This window comes from Macrobrachium nipponense, chromosome 35 (genome assembly GCF_015104395.2).
Source record: "Macrobrachium nipponense isolate FS-2020 chromosome 35, ASM1510439v2, whole genome shotgun sequence".
NCBI classification, from domain to species: Eukaryota; Metazoa; Arthropoda; class Malacostraca; order Decapoda; family Palaemonidae; genus Macrobrachium; species Macrobrachium nipponense.
This window is the reverse complement of record NC_061096.1, coordinates 51958055-51978894: the sequence shown is the minus strand read 5'-3', so window position 1 is coordinate 51978894 and position 20840 is coordinate 51958055. Positions and strand designations below refer to the sequence as shown.

At 40.2% G+C, this 20840-nt stretch overlaps 1 protein-coding gene across 1 annotated transcript in view; it reads right to left on the bottom strand.

The window, feature by feature from the left end:
- LOC135208762 (U3 small nucleolar ribonucleoprotein protein MPP10-like) overlaps window positions 1-20840 on the bottom strand; it is a 51950-nt gene that overhangs the window by 1411 nt on the left and 29699 nt on the right. The window contains exons 7-9 of the mRNA XM_064241269.1: window positions 17181-17324; window positions 2455-2563; window positions 1706-1926 (exon numbers count right to left, since the gene is read on the bottom strand). Coding sequence (XP_064097339.1) covers window positions 1706-1926; window positions 2455-2563; window positions 17181-17324 — 474 coding nt within the window. The remainder of the gene's footprint in view (window positions 1-1705; window positions 1927-2454; window positions 2564-17180; window positions 17325-20840) is intronic.

Sequence of the window (20840 nt, the reverse complement as noted above, 5' to 3'; positions counted from 1 at the left end):
CTTAGCATCCTCCTCCTTCCTGTCTTAAAGCAGGTTCTGTGAGTGTGAAATCGTCTGCCTGTTTTAAATCTAGGCCTCTCCTATATACTCATACTCATATTTACCTTTGTACCACCCTAATGAAGAGATTCCAGCCACTCTACTACCCTTCTTTGCAGATTTTTCAGTCTCTGCTATAAGCACCAGATCATTTGTATAGAAAATGTCCCAAAGATTTTAATTCACGGCCCCTTCACCTAATACATAAATAGCTAGTAAAAATACAAATAGGCTAAGTCTGTACTCGCCTGTTAAACACCAAAACACTAACTTCCTTGCTATTTTATCAAATGCCTTCTCTAGGTCTAAAAATACACAGTACAGCCTTAGAGCTGCTAATTTCCTTCCAGCTTCTTTTTATCTCACATCAAGTATTCTTTCAAAAACTTTCAACGAAAGTTCTATTATAATGACCAAACACACTTGCCATCAGACTTTCTTTCCAGTCAATTGGCATTACTCACACCTCTGATAGCTCTGGTGCTTTGCCATTCTTCATTTTACTTGAAAGCCTTCTTTACTTCTCTTCTGTAGATTCTATCTCCATCAACAGCCCCTCCACCATCCCCAAATTCCCTCTTCCATTTTCTGCTTAAAAGAGCCTTATAATAACCTTATCAATTTTGTTTTATGCCACTAGCCCCAGGTAATATATCTCTTTCTGTATCTTTGATGACACCTGATACGCCCAAATCATGTCCCTGCACATCTCGCCCTCCAATCTTTGAAAGCCTTAGAAATCTGCCTAAGTAAATCTTGTACCTTAATTCCACAACCACTCTTTTCCCCCTTCAGACACTCCATAACTACTTTTTCACCTAACTATTTCCTTTGCACCTTTCAAGTTATACACTGTTGTGTTATTACTATGATATCATTATTATAATAGACTACATCACATTACTGCTGCAATTATATATTGAATTTTAATACATAAGTACTGTTTTTTTAAAATGGGGTTGCCCCTATGAAAACAATGATCATTACTCCATTCATACTTTAAACTGCTAAGTTGGGGATAGAATAGCTGTTTCCTATACCTACACAAATGACTTATCAGCAGCACAAGGAACAACATCTACATACTGCACAAGTTTTTCCTCTCATCCACTCCTTGGGACCCTTTCCTCCACTATTATTCTCATGGTAAATACAAGATGGGAACCTCCAGTGGAGTTCCTTGATGCATTATGGGATGCATTGCCATTTAATAGTGGTACTGTGTAATATCTGTTTACATTGGACTTTTATTCTTTTTCTGTCTAACTTCTGAAGATGGCATCACTAAATATGAACAGGCTTCACACTGTAAGGTGTATTCATAATTCTGAGCTGATCTTGCATTTCAAAAACATGCAATTTAAAAGAATATGCTGCAATTGATGAAGACTAGCCAAAGTTGGTCACCTCAAAGCTATACCTGGTAACTGAAGTTAAACCTGTTACACAAATGGATGCTAAAAAATTGGTGAGTTAGTTATCAGACATATACCAGAGGATCTACAATGAACATGCACTATACATAATGCTTATATCTGTCAATCATGAAACTGGTGACCCTGAAGACTGAAGAAATAAGGCATATATATGATTAATGGGGTTATGATGAAACAATTATTCATTACAATGCCGATTTTAGATTCTGGATCAAAAAAGTTTTACTTACCAATTTAACCTGCTTAGCTTTCACAGCTTTCTCCACAAATTTGATAGTTGTTTTCATATCAAGCTTCTTCCCGGTAGCTGCATTCTTTTTAAGCTTTGTTTGTAATTTCTTTGTTTGTATTTTGGCCTTCTTCTTCTGGATAGCTTTCTTCGCACGTCGGCTTCGCTTTTTGTCAGTGTCTGTGAGTTCAGATTTACCTTTCAACTCTCCTTGGACAGGTGCTGCAAGCAAGTAAAACTGGCAATTACACAATTATGCATAATAAAAAAAACTGGAAATCTACTATATTACAGATCAACATCATCTTTATATCTACAGTTTCAACATTCAAGGATCACACAGTTATTTGCAGTAAAGAAAATTTTGCTGAATTTTTCAACAGTGAACCTTGAGGGTTAGCTTGACATAAGCTTTTGCAAGCACAAAACTCCACTATTCTTAATGCAATACTTAAACAGTAGAAAGTAGAATATAAAATAACCAGTATGTATTTGCTAAGACTTTTAATAAAAAAAAATGCACTTTTCCTAGGTATACAGTACAACCCTGGAGTCTCTCATATGAATATACCCAATTCAGTTGTTGAAGCTTGGTAGCAAAGTTTTTCACTCTGAACATCTGCATTCCCTAAACCTCCTCAATTGTGATTCCTTTTTCAAATATTGTTAATAATTTAATAAACATTAAAGCTTACATCAAATGTTCTTTCAAAAGTCTAAGTATACAAGGCAAAGATTGCAACCACTCACCAAGAACTTCCTGAGGTGCAAGAAGAGTGCCTTCTGAGGCTGTGACGGGTGTAGCTTCCTCCATGGTAATAGCTGGAAGGTTGCTCTGTATTTTTACATCTGGTGCAAGCTGCAAAAGAAAGCATAATTTAAACAGGAACATTTCAAGGGTTGCAGAGAGATTTTAAACTGCCTTGCTTGACGCTGTATGATCTAAAATTTTAAAAGTTTTCAAACATTATCTAAAAGATCTGGTTCATTAATGCTTTATGCGTAATAAAACAATGTTCCAAGTTACTGGGCACAATGTACATAGTCACAAAAATTTTACTAATTTCTGGCATAAGTTTTTTGTTTAGAAATCTTTCAGATTAAACAATAAATCACACACCAAGCTATACACAAAATGAAAAACGTTAAACTATACATGATTTTTTAATATAAACATGAAGTTTTTATGATAAAACAAAGTTTAATGTATACTTACCTGGCAGGTATATATATAGCTATATTCTCTGTTCCACCTGGCAGAAATTTTCAAAACTCGCGGCAATCGCTAGTAACCTATTAGTAGTTCAGGCAACCACCACCCCGTTACCGTGGCGCTAGCGCTAGGAACCGTTCCCAATTGGGCCAGATTTTCTCTGAACCCTGTCCCCTGAGGGGAGGCGGGTGGGAATTAAATTATATATACCTGCCAGGTAAGTATACATTAAACTTTGTTTTATCATAAAAACTTCATTTTAATGTATGACACTTACCTGGCAGGTATATATATAGCTGATTGACACATTTGGAGGTGGGTCAAGGACAGCAACATTCTTAGAGTATAAAAATATTATTAAAATATTATTAAAACTCTAGGTTCCTTACCTGCTAAGGTAGCTGACTTGATAGGTCCTGCCTCTAAGCCTGCTTAACCTTAGTAGCTCTCAACAAGGAAGTGTCCTGTATGTTGAAGAAGCTAAGACTGGAACTGACAACTGGACGTGACCAATGTGTTGACAGATCCTTACAGCCCTCTTATGCCACGGCATTCAAGCTAGTAACATATCATTTACCTGAACTACACACACACCATCACCAGATAATACTAACACGACTGAGAAAAGTACCCGCACTTCCTTTTCTCAGACGACCAATAAACACAAAACACCATCACCTACTAAAATCAACTAGCTTAAAAGAAGGTTATGGGGTAGTAACTCCTTTGCCCAATACTGTACCCGAGGACACGTATGGACCTAGCGTCTGACAATTATCGAAGGTTGTCTGAACGTCCCTCAGATAATGAGACGCAAATATTGAATTAGTTCTCCAATATGTGGATTCAATGATTTCCTGTTGAGGGCTAAATTCTTTTTAAAAGCTAATGAAGTCGCCACTGCCTGACTTCATGAGCCTTCACTTTCAAAATACCAAAGCTCTGCTCTTCACACAACATATGAGCCTCTTTAATTCTCTCTCATGAAGAAGGCTAGAGCGTTCTTCGTCATGGGTCTAGTGGGGTCTTTAACTGAACACCACAGAGCATCAGACTTCCCTCTGATAACTCTTGTTCTTTCTATATAACATCGCAACGCTCTCACTGGGCAGAGAACTCTTTCTTGCTCGTTACCGACCAATTCAGCTAGACCCAAAACTTCAAAGGATCTTGGCCAAGGATTAGATGGATCCTCATTCTTGGCCAAGAAACCTTCTTGGAATGAACACACTGCATTGCCGTGTCTCCATCCAACCTTCTTCGATATGGCCTGAAGCTCACTAACTCTTTTAGCAGTTGCCAATGCTACTAAAAAGATCGTCTTCTTAGCAAGATCCCTCAGAGAGGACTCCTCTAACGGTTCGAATTTGCTAGAAGTTAAATACTTCAAGACCACATCCAGGTTCCAAGCAGGTGGCCTGCCTTCTGATTGTTTCTTCGTCCCAAACGACCTAATCAGATCTCTCAAATCTAAGTTATTCGAGATGTCTAGATCCCTGTGTCTAAACACTGAGGTTAGCATACTCTTATAACCTTTGATTGTCGAAACTGACAAGTGTAAATCCTTTCTCAAGTAAAGAAGGAAATCTGCGATTTGGGTCACAGAGGTACTGGATGAAGACACTTTCCTGTTCTTACACCACTTCCGGAAGTTGTCCCACTTCGACTGATACACCGTGATTGTGGAGGTTCTTCTGGCTCTAGCCACTGCACTGGCCACCTCTCTAGAATATCCCCTCGCTCTGACCAGACGTTCGATAGTCTGAACGCAGTCAGACCCAGAGCGAGGGTATTCTTGTGAAACCTGTCGAAGTGGGGTTGTCTGAGTAAATCTACTCTTAGAGGAAGAGTCCTTGGCGTATCTACTGTCCATTCCAGTACCTCTGTGAACCAACTTTGGGCCGGCCAAAACGGGGCTATTAAGGTCATCCTCGTTCCTTTGCTCTCCCTGAACTTCTTCATCACTTTCCCCAGCACCTTGAACGGAGGAAAAGCGTACAGATCTAAGTTTGACCAATCCATCAGGAACGCATCTACCGCCACTGCTTCCTGGTCTGGAATCAGAGAGCAATATGTTGGTAACCTTTTTGTTCTGGCTGTCGCAAACAGATCCATTACCGGACGGCCCCACAACTTCCACAGGCTCTGGCAAACCTCCATGTGCAACGTCCACTCCGTCGAGAGAAGTTGCTCTCTTCTGCTCAACAGGTCCGCACTCACGTTCTTCTCTCCTTGTATAAACCTGGTGAGTATCACGACCTTTTCCTCTTCTGCCCAAAGCAGAATTTCTTTTGCCAGATTGTAAAGGGTAAAAGAATGAGTTCCCCCTTGTTTTCGAATATATGCCAGAGCCGTGGTGTTGTCCGAGTTGACCTGCACTGTCTTGTTTCGAATCAACTCTCTGAAGTGCTTCAAAGCCAAGAAAATTGCCAACAGTTCCTTCCTGTTTATGTGCCACTTTGTTTCGTCCTTGTTCCAAAGTCCCGACACCTCTTGAGGGCCTAATGTCGCTCCCCAACCCGCGTCCGACGCGTCGGAAAAACAAGACGAGGTCTGGGTTCTTCTGCTGAAGCGACATCCCTCTTGCTAACCTGCCTGGAGTTAGCCACCACTTTAATTCCTCCTTTACTTCGGCCGGAATTAGAAACTGGAAGGAATCCGGTTGCAATTTTCTTGGCCATGAATCCTTCAGGAAAAACTGAAGAGGTCTCATGTGCAGTCTTCCTAAAGAAATGAACCTCTCTAGCGAAGAGAGTGTGCCCAGTAGACTCATCCACTCTCTTGCAGAGCATCGGTCTTTCTTTAGAAAGTCCTGCACCTTCTGACTGCCTTGGGCTTGCCTTTCGGGGGACGGAAAAGCCCGAAAAGTCACTGCCGATATCTGAATCCCCAAATAAACTACTCTGTTGTTTGGGGCTCCATAAATGGGACTTTCACCATATTCACTACCAGACCTAGGTCTTTTGCTAAGTCCAATGTTTGACTCACGTCCTCCAGACATTGACTTCTTGACTGGGATCTTATCAACCAGTCGTCCAGATACAACGACACTCTGATCCCTCTTAAATGTAACCATCTCGCCACATTGGACATCATCCTCGTGAACACTTGAGGGGCTGTGCAAAGGCCGAAGCATAGGGCCTTGAACTGAAAGACCCTGTCCTGAATCACAAACCTTAGATACTTCCTGCTTCCTGGATGAATCGGAATATGAAAGTATGCGTCTTGTAAGAGCAGAGTCGCCATCCAGTCCCCTGGACGTACCGCTGCCAGTACTGAATCGTTCGTCTCCATAGTAAACTTGGTCTTTTCTACGAAAAGATTCAGTTGACTTACGTCCAGCACTGGCCTCCAACCTCCCGAGGACTTTGCAACCAGGAACAGACGGTTGTAAAATCCCGGAGATTCGTGATCCAGAACAGGTTCTATTGCTCCTTTCTCTAGCATGGAAAGCTACTTGCTCCCACAGAGCCGCTTTCTTCTCTAAATCGTTGTAATTTGCCCGAGGGCTCTCGGAGATGTTGCGAGAGGAGGTCTTATCAAGAAAGGAATCTTTGTATCCTTCCCGAGCTACGTTGACAGCCCAGGGATCTGCCTTCATATCTTGCCAAACTTCCCAGAAACCTTGAACGTCTGGCTCCCCACTTTCGTCTGGAGGACTGAGTTCTCATTCTTTAGAGGGGGTCTTGGCTCCTCTTTTCGCGGGTACTCTCTTACCCCTAAAGGCAGGTCGAGCGAATGTTCTTCCTCGAAAGGGCTGTTGCGACGGTCTAGTATCCTTTGGCGTCTTCTTCACCAACTTGGTTGGTAAGAACTTCTTAACTGAAGACGAAAGAAGATCTTGAGTGGCTTTTTGCGAAAGGGATAGCGCTATATCCCTAATCACCTCTGAAGGAAACAGCTGTTTCGAAAGGGGAGAGAACAGTAACTCCGATTTCTGAGAGTTAGAAACTCCTTTGAGGCGAATGAACACAACAGCGATCTCTTCTTAAGCACTCCTGCTTTTGAATAACGAAAGCCAGCTCGTTCGTTCCGTCTCTTAAGAGCCTTATCCATGCAGGACATAATGCTCTTAGCTATTTCTAAGTCCTGCGAATCCTCTTCTCCTAGGGAATTCGCTAACGCTCCCAAAGACCAATCCAAGAAATTGAAGACTTCGAAAGTCCTAAAAATCCCTTTAAATAGATGGTCAAATTCCGAAGACGTCCACCAGACCTTGGCCGACTGTAACGCCTGTCTGCGAGAGCTGTCTACTATACTGGAGAAGTCCCCCTGGGAGGAGGCAGGTACTCCCAGGCCTAGACTTTCTCCAGTAGCGTACCATACTCCTGATTTAGAAGCTAACTTAGCTGGAGGAAAAACAAAAGAGTATTTTCCCGCTTCTTTCTTCTCCTTCATCCAGTCATTCACCCGTTGAAGGGCCTTCTTCGCTGAAATTGACATCGTCATTTTCAGGAAAGAGGACTTCTTTGGAGTCCTAGTCTTGGAAAACTGTGATAAGGGGGATAACGGAGCTGTCGGTTTAAATTCCCCCTCAAAAACAGCAATAAGACGTGAAGTCAGAACCTTATAATCTGACGAAGGTTCCGTAATCTTTTCTTCAATTACTTCCAACTCTTCTTCTGCAGAAATGTCTTGTAAGTCGTCGTCGAATTTGACGTTTTCCGTTGACGGACTAGCGTCCTGCCGCCTGCGTCCTGCGGCTACCGAGGCGTCGGCGTCCTGCCGCCTCTCGATGTCCTGCCGCCTGCGTCCTGCGGCTACCGAGGCGTCGGCGTCCTGCCGCCTCTCGATGTCCTGCCGCCTGCGTCCTGCGTCCATCGTAGAAACGCCTGCTTCCTGTCGCCTGCGTCCTGACGTTTGCGTCCTGCTTCTTCGGAAACTGTTTTCCTCCTAGCGTCAGTTCGCCCTGCGTCCTCGGCGAACGCGTCCTTGTCTTCCCTTTTAGAAGACTTAATGGGAAGGAAATCGTCCTTACGCCTCGAAGATGGTTGTTCAGAAGCATCCCAAGACTTCACCAGTACCGCCAACTTGGACTGCATTTCCCGTAAGAAATGCTTCGTACCATCCTCCTGCATGGTAGACGACGAAGGATGAGGATTGCGAGCTGGACTGCGACCTAAAGGAGAGCGATCCTGTACTCTACCCGACGGAGAATTACGAGGGGAGGATACATAAGAAGATGGAGGCGATTCTCCCATGGAAATACCATGCCGAGAAGGACGTATATCACCAGTGCGTCCTGCGTCCTCTCTAGTACGAGAAAACCTTTTCCTCTTGATCGGCACTGTGTCCCCGTCTTCCGAGGATGACAACACCTCAGGACTACTCCAAGCCTCACTGTCTTGCGCCTGTCTCTCGAGAGCCGTTGACGTCCTGAACGTCCTCTTGAGCGGCCGAGAAACCACTGCATACCGACGTTCCCGCTCGGAAGTCGAACCTTCCGAGGACGCACACTTCCAGTTACGCCTTTTCTGCGGCGAACTGCAACAGCCTGGGAACTTGCAACAGGACTGTTCGAAGGGACGCCTGACCGTGACAAAACCTCTCTCGCCTCCCTTCGACTGTCGACATGCCTTCTCCCTTGGGTCTGGGAGCTTGACAGAGGTCTAGGTCTAGGAGCACGAGAGAGACGATCAGACGCCCCCTCCACTACACTTTCACTGACATCGAAAGCACTAACTTTGTCTGTAAGTCGCTGTATCTGGTCGCCCATGGACGCAAGGGCAGCGAACACTTTCACAATATTTGTTTCGTTCGTCTCCTCCGATACAGCAGCGGGCGCAGGAGATACCTGGGGAGAAGGAACTACCAATTCTACATTAGAAGGAGCTGGAGAGGAAATACAATCACTCCTTTTACTCGAAGAATTTGACTTCTCACTACGAGAAACAGATCTCCTTACACGATCTTTCTCAAGTCTCTCAACATATTTCATAAAGACCTTCCATTCCTTCTCTGATCCCCCTCATTTTGGGACCACCTTGACGTGGTGAGGGGGCTCTCGAACCTCAGGAATCTCTTCCCAGGTTCGAACCCAAGAGTCCCATATTGACATTATATATTTTCGAGTAAACTATGTGGACTTTTCCATTTTTGCCAAAAATTTTTGAAAGCAAATAAATGAGAAAACATATCATGGCTTAACGTGGAGTTAAAATCCGAAGCTAAATAGTGAGAACTGTGGTAGATCCATCATCTACCCGACAATGTTCGGACCTGTTTTTCAGGCGGAACTATTCTGTGGAGCTGGACCACGGATTCCAGGGGGGGCCTGGTTCTAGGAATAGAACTCTCGGCATTCTATCCAGTTTGCCCATAATGTGATTAGGATGGGGATAATTGTATTAACATAATACTCTTAGTCCTAGCAAGCGGGTTCTGCTTACACTTGGGCCATACTAATCATGTTATGCCATCCCCTTTTGGGGTAGGGTAGGGATGCGGACATTTGGGAGTCCTTTCTCACTTGTGCCTTTGGCAGAAGATTTAACTTCGCGAAGGGCCAATGATATCTTTTCAAGAATTTTTTTTTTTTTTTTTTTTTTTTTTTTTTTTTTTTTTTTTTTTTTTTTTTTGTAAAAACTCAAAATTTATGAACTGTGAAATAAATGATTTGAGTTACCCCTGGGCCCCATGATGGAAAAACTACGGCACAGTTGATGACCATTGGCACGTCACTCCCGAATTTCCTAGGTACTGCCACAAGCAGTGAAAGTACTATAAAAGATACAAAGGAACAACCCTGTTCCAAGTAAAAGCAGCAGAGCCAGAAAACCAATAGAGTGCATAAATAAAAAAGAAACAAACAAAAATAAATTGGTAAACTCCAATATCGTAACAATGGAACCATATATGATGAACAATAATTCTGAATTAGAGACAAATAATCCTCCCAGCAATACAGAAAAATATAAAAATCATAATAGACAAGCAACATACATAAAACAAGGACCAAAGAGAAACAAAAATTACCGACTTAATCCCACATTGGTACATTTTGATGACCTCTTTGGACCAGACAATTGGTCAAGATTTCTAGTCCTCAAAAAGCTGACAACAAAATCTCAGCAGCGATGCTAGAAAACAAATTACTTAACATATATCCAACACAAGACATGGAATGCAGACACATCAAGGACAATGAATGGCTTATCCAAGTAACCAATAAAAAGCAGTCCACTGCCTTTTTAAGTATAACAGAAATAAATAATATAAAGGTAATAATTACAAGCCACGAAACATTGAATTATGTACAGGGTACAGTCATCCTACCCAATAGCGAGCAGGAGCTTCCTTCAAAACAACTATTGCTAGACTCCCTAAAATTGAGATATAACAATATCCACGATTTAGAAATATACTCGATTTCAAGTAGGAAAGATAAAAGTAAAAATATCAACATTGCCAAAATAAAATTTACAGGCCAAGACTTGCCATTTAAAATAAAAATTCTTGGACAAAATAGAGAAGTTCGTCCTTTTGTTCCTAAACCATTACAATGTACACAGTGCTCAAGGTATGGACACACATACAAAAGATGCCGTAATAAAGCTATATGTGCAGTCTGTGCATCAGATGACCATACCACTAATTGGAACTGTAATCAATCAAAATGTATTAATTGTGGACTAGCCCATCACGCAAAATCTAAGGAGTGTTCATTTTACCAATATAATACAGAACTTCAGTTGTTTAATAAATAGGACAGGAATGTCAGTCCATGGAATCCAGACTTGAGCTAAAAGTAAGAGGCGTTAACAATCCATCCAAAACCCCCACCTTTTCAAATGTGACTAAAAATCAAGACATCAAACAGCACAATGACAAACAAGATAGTATAAACATGGAAACTGGATTTCATACCAATAATACTGAAACCCAAAATAAAAATGATATTACAACAACCAATACCACCACTAACATAGATGATTCAGTTATCCATGGAAAAGAACTTCCAATAGAAGAAGAATTAAATAATGATGATAATCGAACTGGCAAAAAGAAAAGAATTCTAGAAAGAACCCCACCTAAGGGAAAAAAAGTAAATATTGAAAATTACAATCAATCCAGAGAGACTCCAAATACACCAGGAGAACATTTTAAAAAAGATATTAAACTAACCTCATCACAAGTGAAAACACAATTACCCTCAATCTCAATCCAAACAGCCAACATCTGGACAGTAAGATCACTCTTTACAATTTCCATCAAATAATACTAATGAAAATCATACCATTAAACCAAACCAAAATATAACTATCACCCCCAACCATCCACAAGACCGAAATATCCCATTAACAACAAAACAAATAACCCCTCAAACCAACAGTCCTTATCACTACAGAAAAGGAACAATAGAATTACAAAACCAGAAATTTCTAAAGCTAGACCAAAAACTTCTGAACCAATAATTAACATTACCAAACATGCTTCATCTGTGGTTGTAATGAATGCTTTGTAAGTACATATAACCAACTAACTACCAAGACAGAGGACACAGTACGAAATTGTATTGACAATTTTACCAAATTAAGGAGGTGCCCTTTAACACACCAACATGAGAACGAATTATGTTCTGAATCCTTAAAATACAAAAAGGAAATTATAAAATCAAAAATAGACTTATTAATATTCAACTATGAAAAAACAAAACAATGCAGAATCTAATAACCAACATACAAATACAATGATTAAAAAACCACAAATAAATTCAAATGCATATAAACTACGAGACAAAGTAAAATCAGCAATCAATTTACAGAATTTAACACCAATTCCTCCCAATAATGGAATATAAAAATCATTCAATGGAATATAAATGGTCTCTTAACTTAACCCGACTACGTCTGGGTGAATTACAAAGAATCATACGAGACCACAACCCAATGTGCATATGTCTACAACATATAGGAAGTAACCCTACAAATATCCAACACTATAAAATTGCCTGTTATTCACCAACTGACGGTGGAAAATTAGGCACAGCCATATACGTTTCATAATGCATTACATATGAACTGTTGACATACCATCTATGCCATATCAAAATAACATCAATTAAACTGTATATGCCTGATAAAAGTAAAATTACTATTTGTAATTTATATAAACCAACCAAATTTCAATGCAAATTTCAGTGAATTTTTCTGAACTTATTAGCAAAAGTATACAGGAAACCACTACTTATAGTAGGAGATTTTAATGCACATAATCCATTATGGGATATTAATAACCCCACTGACACATCCGGAATCAACATAGAGAATACTATAATGAAACACAACCTGTATTGTCTCAATGAAAGTGAAGTTCCAAAAACCAATATTTTTCAAATACACACCTAACCTTTTCTTCAATTGACATTTCATTATGTTCAAATGATGTAGCGGAGAAATTTGAATGGAACGTCCTAGACGATTCATACACAAGTGACCATTTCCCAATCATTCTGAACTACTTAAGTAATGTCAAAATATTGCCACCTACAAGATATAATATCCAAAAAGCTAACTGGGATAAATATTTCCTATACACACGAAACATACCACCATTCCCACATAATGAAGATCACAATACTACATGTGAATCCTTCTCAAACTTCATAATAAATGCTGCAGATAAAAGTATTCCAAAAACCAAAACCAAAACACATTCCACAAAATCCCCATTGGGTCCCATGGTGGAATCCAACATTAACAACATTACAAGTTAAAATAAAACATATATTGAGTCGCAATTCCAAAAACAGACTCAAAACTCGCCTTAAATCACTCAACAAAATGCCCTATAGTATAAACATATTAAACAAATAGTTATAACAAACATAACAATTAACCACATTAAACCACATATATAACAAATATACAGCCAAATTTAGAAAAACGGTAATAGCTGAAAAAATCGCATCATGGAAGGGGAATATGTCTCAAACATATCTTCAAACACATCCACAAGGGATATCTGGCAAAAGATAAGGAAAATCAATGGAAAACATATAAGACCTCCAAGAAGTGCAATACATTTAAATGGAAAAATATACCATGATACTTATGAAATATCAAACATAATTGGGAAACATTTGAAAACATCAGTGCTTACTCCAGCCTAGATACACATTTTCAAAGTATCAGAAAACAAAAAGAAAATATAATACTCAATTTTGAAACTCTTGAAGACCTGGAATATAACTATATTTAACATAGGATGAACTAGATAATGCCATCAACTCTTGTCATCCCTCTGCACCAGGATATGATAAAATATCATTTGAAATGATAGAAAAATTAGCTCCTATAGCTAAATCATATTTATTAAAATTTTACAATAAGTATCTGGCTAAAACGTGTCTTTCCTGATAAATGGAAACATGCCATAATTATTCCAATAAACAAACCAGGAAAGGATGCAAGTAATCCATCCAATTAATAGACCGATATCTCTAACAAGTTGCCTATGCAAAATCTTAGAAAAATGGTTAATGCACGATTAACGTATGTAATAACCAAAGAATCCATTTTAACACCAACACAATCTGGTTCAATAGCTGGCAGATCAACCCTAGATCCCTTAACACATTTAGAAGATCATATCAAAAAAGGCTTTGAACAAAAGAAATTAACAGTAGCTATATTTTTGATAAAGAAAAAGCATACGATACAACATGGAAACATAACATCATGCAAAAACTCCACTCCAAGGGACTAAGAGGCCACTTACCAATATTTATTAAGAACTTCTTAACAAACAGAACTTTTCAAGTAAGAGTAGAAAATTCCTACTCAGTAACCTATAAACTGGAAGAAGGAATCCCTCAAGGTAGTGTCTTGAGCTGTACATTGTTTGCTTTAGCAATCAATGACATTACTATAAATTTACCAAGTGGTGTAAAAAACAGTTTATATGTTGATGACTTTGTCATTTACTATACGAGTAGTAATTTGAGACATGCTCAGAGAGTTCTCAGTACTGCCATTTCAAATATATGTAGTTGGGCAAATTCAGTTGGATTTAAATTTTCAACTGATAAAACAAAAGCAATCGTCTTCTACAAAGACAAAAGGTGGATGAAGAACCAAACAATCAAACTGCATCTTTATAACACTGAAATACAATTTTGTACAAAAATCAAGTATCTAGGAGTAATATTTGATCAACATTTAAATTGGAAAGAGCACATCAAATACATTAAAGCCAAGGGCATCAAAGCCCTTGCCATATTAAAAAAGTTATCACACACTAATTGGGGAGCAAAGCGAGACATTTTATTAATGATATATAAGGCAACAGTCTTATCCATATAGATTACTGCTGTCCAATATATTCATCCGCCTCAGAATCTGCATTAAAATCTCTCGATGCAGTGCACCATGAAGGCGTGCGATTGTGCACAGGAGCTTTCCGATCGTCCCCAACAAACTCACTTTTGGTGGAGGCAGGTGTTTTGCCCTTAAAACCATCACCGTAATTTAATAACAATACAAAGAGGTCTTTCATTACAAGCGGGATCGTCTCCTGCAACTTACTGCTTCCAAAACTGTAATCAAGTAACAGCAGTTAATAGTACTAGCTCTTTCCCAAAAAGAGCTAGATACATAATGAACATACATAATATGAATCCAATTTTTCACCCACCAATGGAATTGCCACCACCATGGATTTTAAATAGAGTAAAGATATGTACCTCCCTGTCTTACCTACTCAAGAAACAAATGACAAGTACGGAAATGTACCGCCAACATGCTTTGGAGCACATTAGAAGAAAAGGCAACAAATTTATGATATATACAGACGGCTCCAAAAATAATGTGGAGTAGGAGCATCTGCATATTCGAAAAATATGTTAAGTAAAAAAAGCCTACCTTCAATATCATCAGTATTTACTGCTGAAGTCACAGCCATACAGATGGCTCTAGATATGATATCTGAGGCAAAAGCAAGTGTCTCTGTTATTTTCAGTGACTCACGTAGTGCTATAGATGCAATAAGACAGTATAAACCAGGAAACCAAATAGTACAGGAAATTCAAATAAAAATTCATCACTCCTCCAATCAGGAATATCAATGGAAATATGTTGGATCCCAGCACACGTGGGAATAAAAGGAAATGAATATGCAGACTCTGCTGCCAAATTAGCCTGCACTATCCCTCCAACAATTTCATATGCCCCAGTGTCAGACTGGGTAAAATCAGTTAAAACATTAATTTACCAGGATTGGAAAGAAGAATGGGCCTCTGTGCCAACGACAAATAAACTTAAAAATATAAAAACTGAAGTCTATGCATGGAGAACATCCTCACAGGAGGAAAGAGCAAAAGAGGTGATGCCTAGCAAGTGCTACGCTATAGGACACACCAAGGATTCTCACATGGTCACTTGATGTCAACACCACATGCTGACCCAGTGAAATGTAACAGATGTCAAACACCCATGACAGTACAGCATTTGCTTGTTGAGTGCCCAAATTGGACCCAGGAAAGATCTATTATCTGCGGAGTACGGAAATGAAAAATATTCTTGCGGAAAGCAGGGATTTTTCAATTAATAAAATCATAAATTTTTTAAATAAGACGGGCTTTCTCAAATAAAGTCTTAATTTTTTTTTTTTTTTTTTTTTTTTTTTTTTTTGTTTTTTTTTTTTTTTTTTTTTTTTTTTTTTTTTTTTTTTTTTTTTTTTTCTCTCAGGATTGATCCCTGAGAACCAGCCCGAGAAGAGTCTACTTGAGACTCAGAGGTCTGGAAAAACTAACTCCTATTAATAATAATAACCTTCTCTGATAAATTCTCACATTCAATGCATCTATTTTCCCAAGTACACACATTCTCCCTACACTTCTTACAAACGGTATGAGGGTCGACCGAAGCCTTCGGCAATCTTACCTTACACCCCTCTTTTACACACACTCTAAACATACTTCCAGAGTCAGACATCTTAAAGAACAATCCAAAGCGAATGCCAAGCTAACGTTTCCGAGTACAATACCAAAATCCAAGATCAGTCAGCAACGAGAATGAAAATTCTAGCAGGGAACCACCAACAATGTTGCCGGTTCGGCTGGCAGAGAAAATCTGGCCCAATTGGGAACGGTTCCTAGCGCTAGCGCCACGGTAACGGGGTGGTGGTTGCCTGAACTACTAATAGGTTACTAGCGATTGCCGCGAGTTTTGAAAATTTCTGCCAGGTGGAACAGAGAATATAGCTATATATATACCTGCCAGGTAAGTGTCATACATTAAACTATAGATTACATGTGTCTAATTCTGCAATTTGGATATGACTGGACAAAGAAAAGGGTGAAAACCCTCACATACCTAGACCTGGTAGTTTGGGATAATGAAGTGTATACACTCAATACATATATGAGGACTGAAGTAGGAACATACAAATCAATACTAACTACAAACAACAAATAAATACAAAGATATAATATTCTATTAATTGACTGAAATGAGTGCTGCACACATACCGGAGTAACATACACCTCCAAAGGACAAATGCCCAGACATACAGCCGACTGGACTGCCTAACAGCTATGTGCCAAATTAGACTGCTAATGATACCTTTTCCACCTGGGGTTGTTCATGTGTACTTAAAACGTGCTATCCTACAAAACTATTAGTGACATAACTTATATGATTTAAAGCCAAAAATTGGCTTAGCACACTTGTCTGGCTAACCTCATTGGTCTAAATGATCTATAAGCATTGCAATGACAAGAAACTATGACTCCTATCCCTGGCTGTCTATCCATTAAGAACAAAAAAAGGTGTACAAACTTTCTCCACAGGAATGATGAGGTAAATGGCAAATATTGGTAGAGACCTCATCACAGGCTTTACTAAGTGTGAATGAGATGTCCTCAAAAGAAAAGAAAAAAAGGCAAGTCTTCCTGCAGTGACAGAATGCTACACCAATAGAAAACCTGTTTCTTAATTCAGTGATAATGCCATCTGTTGAGTAACAAGCCAGCAGCAAGTAACATGCTCAAGTAAAATTAGAGTTATTTCCTATACATGAAAATAAACCTTATATGGTAATATTACATACAGCCTCCAAGTTTGAGCCATTCAAAGAAATTTCAAACAAAAGTCTTAAGCAATTAGAAAAAGATATATCTCCTTATGTAAATTATATGCATACCACTAAAACCTCTAGAGGAACAAATATTGCACTTGAAAAATAATATGGAATTTTTCCACTTTCTAGACTCACAATTTCATTCAAATTTTTAAATATATAATAAAATTATAAAAACAAATACCATTTTTGGTGTGTAATGGTAATTAGCGAGCGCATCTAACAAGTCAAATAAATAATCCATCTTCTCAGCTATTTCTTTGTGCTCTGGCAATTCTTCTTCCTTTTTTTCCTTTACTTCATTCTTCTTCTGCTGCTTAACATACTCCTGTAAAATTAAGGGAAAAAATGAAGAGAAAATTAAAAAAAAATAATAAATTCAAAGCCATTACTTAGTAAACTCAATGAATTATCTTTTTACATAAGAAACACCAAACATTAACAAATTTCTACAAGGAGGAAGGTGGCAAAACAGTAAAGCATGTCATTCTTTTGAACATTTGCAGAGAGAGAGAGAGAGAGAGAGAGAGAGAGAGAGAGAGAGAGAGAGAGAGAGAGAGAGAGAGAGAGAGAGAGAGAGAGAGAGAGAGAATGCTCGATTTTCAAATTAACAAATACAATAGCTACAAAAGAAAATTGCAAATTTAAGAATCTTGACTAGCAGTTCATACCGCATAACTTTAATAAACTCATATTACAGTAAAAAAAAAATTTATATGGCTTGCTCTATTTACTGTAAATATCAAAAGTTTTGCTACTCTAGCATGTACTGAAATGTATTTTGCAAAACTTTACGATTCCTCTTAGTCTGGAGCTGCACTGTCTATTTCATAATAAAAAGAGAACTCATAAAGACTATAATGAACAATGATAAATGTGCACATAAACAAGCACTAATGGAATCCCAGAAATAAACAATATATTAACTTCAAATGATATAACCTATCAACTCAGGAAGTGTGAAACCACACAATATCAACAAAATGACAATTTGTCCAAAATTGCATTTTTCCTAACTATACAAACCTGAGGTCCTTTTACAATAGGAAGGTACTAGCGGCAGCTGGATAGGTCGTAAGCTTTCGAACAAGGGGTTCGGTAGTTAACTGCTTGTCCGACAGGCGCGCGCGCGCGACTGGTAGGTAAACAAATCACTTTTGCTTTTGGCCCAAGCAAAAACTGCAGAGTGAGGGGTGGCATGAGGTGGGGCTATGTGTAAAAGGACCTCAGGTTTGTATAGTTAGGAAAAATGCAATTTTGGACAAATTGTCATTTGTTCCGACACGGCATACAAACCTTCGGTCCTTTTACAATAGGAAGACTCACTTCTTGGTGGGAGGAATCTGAGTCTTTTGTGAACAGACTGGTGTTCGCCCAACCTTGGAATGCCTCCCTGGTCGTAAGAGCGAGGGAGGGATCCAAGCCTCTGTCCGATTGATCGGGGTGTGCACCGCAGGATCAATGGTCAGACCTCTGGACCAAGTACTAAGAGAGAGGCAAGCGTATCTCTTCGTACCAGCAAACAAGAACAAGTTCCTATTTGCAAGAGGCAACATAACGTTATGGTTTGTCTCTTGTTGGCATCCACTTCCCCCCCTTGTAGGAGGAAGTGGTGGATATTCGCTCCCATCCCTAGTGAAAAGGGATAGGATGGGGCTCTGTCGAGTAGCTCACCGGCATCTCGCTCCTTATCCAGCAAGGTGATGACCGTATCCCCCTACCCACAGGTAGAGGGGTAGAAAAAGATAGGAAGAGAAGCCAGTCACTCTCTCATTCACTTATCTATTCTTACAGTCACACCAGGACTCGATGCTGTTCAGCCTGCTAGGGTCTGGGTTAGCTAGACAACGTGTTGAGCAGCCACCACGGGTCCTAAGGAAAACGATCCAAGGACCTGTGGGCAATATCCAAAAGGTAGAAGGAGGTGCCAGTGGTCTGGTTGTACCAGACCCCTGCCTTCAGTACCTGCGCCACGGAGAAGAAGTTCTTGTTGTAACTCGAGGGAGTGTACTTCTAGGTCATCTTGGTGCTGACGAAGAGTCTTCAACACTCAGCCTGGGATGTCGAGTTTCTTCAGAAAGCGCGGTCGCGCTTTCACAGGACAAAGCAGCATCTCCTTCGCATCGAAGGCGGTGAAGTCCATTAGGGAGGGGATTGTGAAGGACTCTAACCGATCGTCAGAACCGAAGGGTTCAGAGTCTTCGCTACGAATTCGGTACGAAATCGAGCGTCACGAATCCCCATCCCCCTGGATGCTGACTTCGCAGGAAAAGTATGCAATTACCTCAGAGGAAAAGAAGGGAATGGTCGTATGACCTATCCCTCTTCGCGACTTCGGTTGATGTCCTGTACCCATACTGGTCTATCCGTCTGCCGCGACGTTGTTGTTCTGGTAGTGGATAGGACACCGACACTCAATGGTGGGTGTCGATGGTATGGGTACTGTGACAAGCCGTTAGGACGAAGAAAAGATTGTTATGGAACAACCGAACTAAGTCCACAGCGATAGTTTCGTAACAGACTTGGGCGCTCTGACAGCTGTCCTACTGACTGCGTTCGGTAGGAGGCAAGTTGTCCAAGCACCCGAGCAAGTCACGTTGACCTTCGCCTTAAAAGGGTTATGCCAAGAGACTAAACAAATAATTTGTTCGTCACCGATGCCAGAAGGCAAGGTGATGACTCTCTTAAGGCATGTGCCCAACAGGCGAAAGTCAATTGCCTTCTAGAGACCGAGGTCCTTGATGGCAAGATATCTCATAGTATAGTGATTACTCGGGTAAGGAGAAAACAAACCAACGATGTGACGTTGAAGACGAAGGTGTGTACAGAAAATGCAACCTACGTCTTCACAGCTGAACCGAGAGAAGGATTCTCAAGATTCTGAACCTGTGCTACAAAGACTGAGAACGCTAACCGCTATTGATTGCTGTCCGGTGAGGATCGTAGTTGCAATAAAAGCGGAGCGCTTCCAGTAATGAAGACAGGGAACTACTGCCTGAAGAACTGCTTCTCATGGGCTGAACATTTGGAAGTAGAGCTGTCAGGTCGGAGAGTAGGCGTGTCTTCTGACATATCTGTTAATTCGGGGCGAGCAATGAAATTGCACACCTACGAATACGAGATATTTTGAAGACAAACTCAGATGTCTGCAAAAATCATTCGCATTATCGCAGTGCGATGCAGCGGTGTTACTAGTACAGACTTCTGGTACCGCGGTAAACAGAAAGATGAAAGAGTCCAAGAGATATCTCTGTTGAAAATTCTCGCAATGTCGAAGGCGATGAAATCGAGCGTCACAGCAGTAGATGGTCCTTCATTATTGCGAGAATCCCCGTTAATCAGAGACCTAAGTCCATGATTGTTGGGCAGAGATACGGTTCGGTAGTCAATCCAACCAGGGGAGAGAGACGTAACCGACCTGTGCATCTCCGAGACCTAGCTGATACTGAGCCGCTATCAGGCAGTTCAATACGCAGTAGCTCTCGGTGACTCGTCATCCTGAGTTGCCAGGTAATCCATTATTCCACGAAGGAATGCGTTTCGGCTAGAACCATCGAGCATAAAAGAATACGCTCGAGCAATTATATTTAACCGAAACGGATTTCGGTAAATACAAAAAGCTGATTTGGTGTTGTCATGACAATACCAAGTATCTAAAATCGAAACTGATAACTGCTGGAGGTTGCAGGCAACCCCGAGTTGCAGGTCAATTAAGATACAATTCGTCTCGGTCACAAACCGTAGAGTTAACTACGGTATGCGCCTACCCCACGGACAATTCAACTGTTAAAGAATCATGTCGCGAGGGTAATATACGTAGTATATTTGTAGGTTCTGTACCACG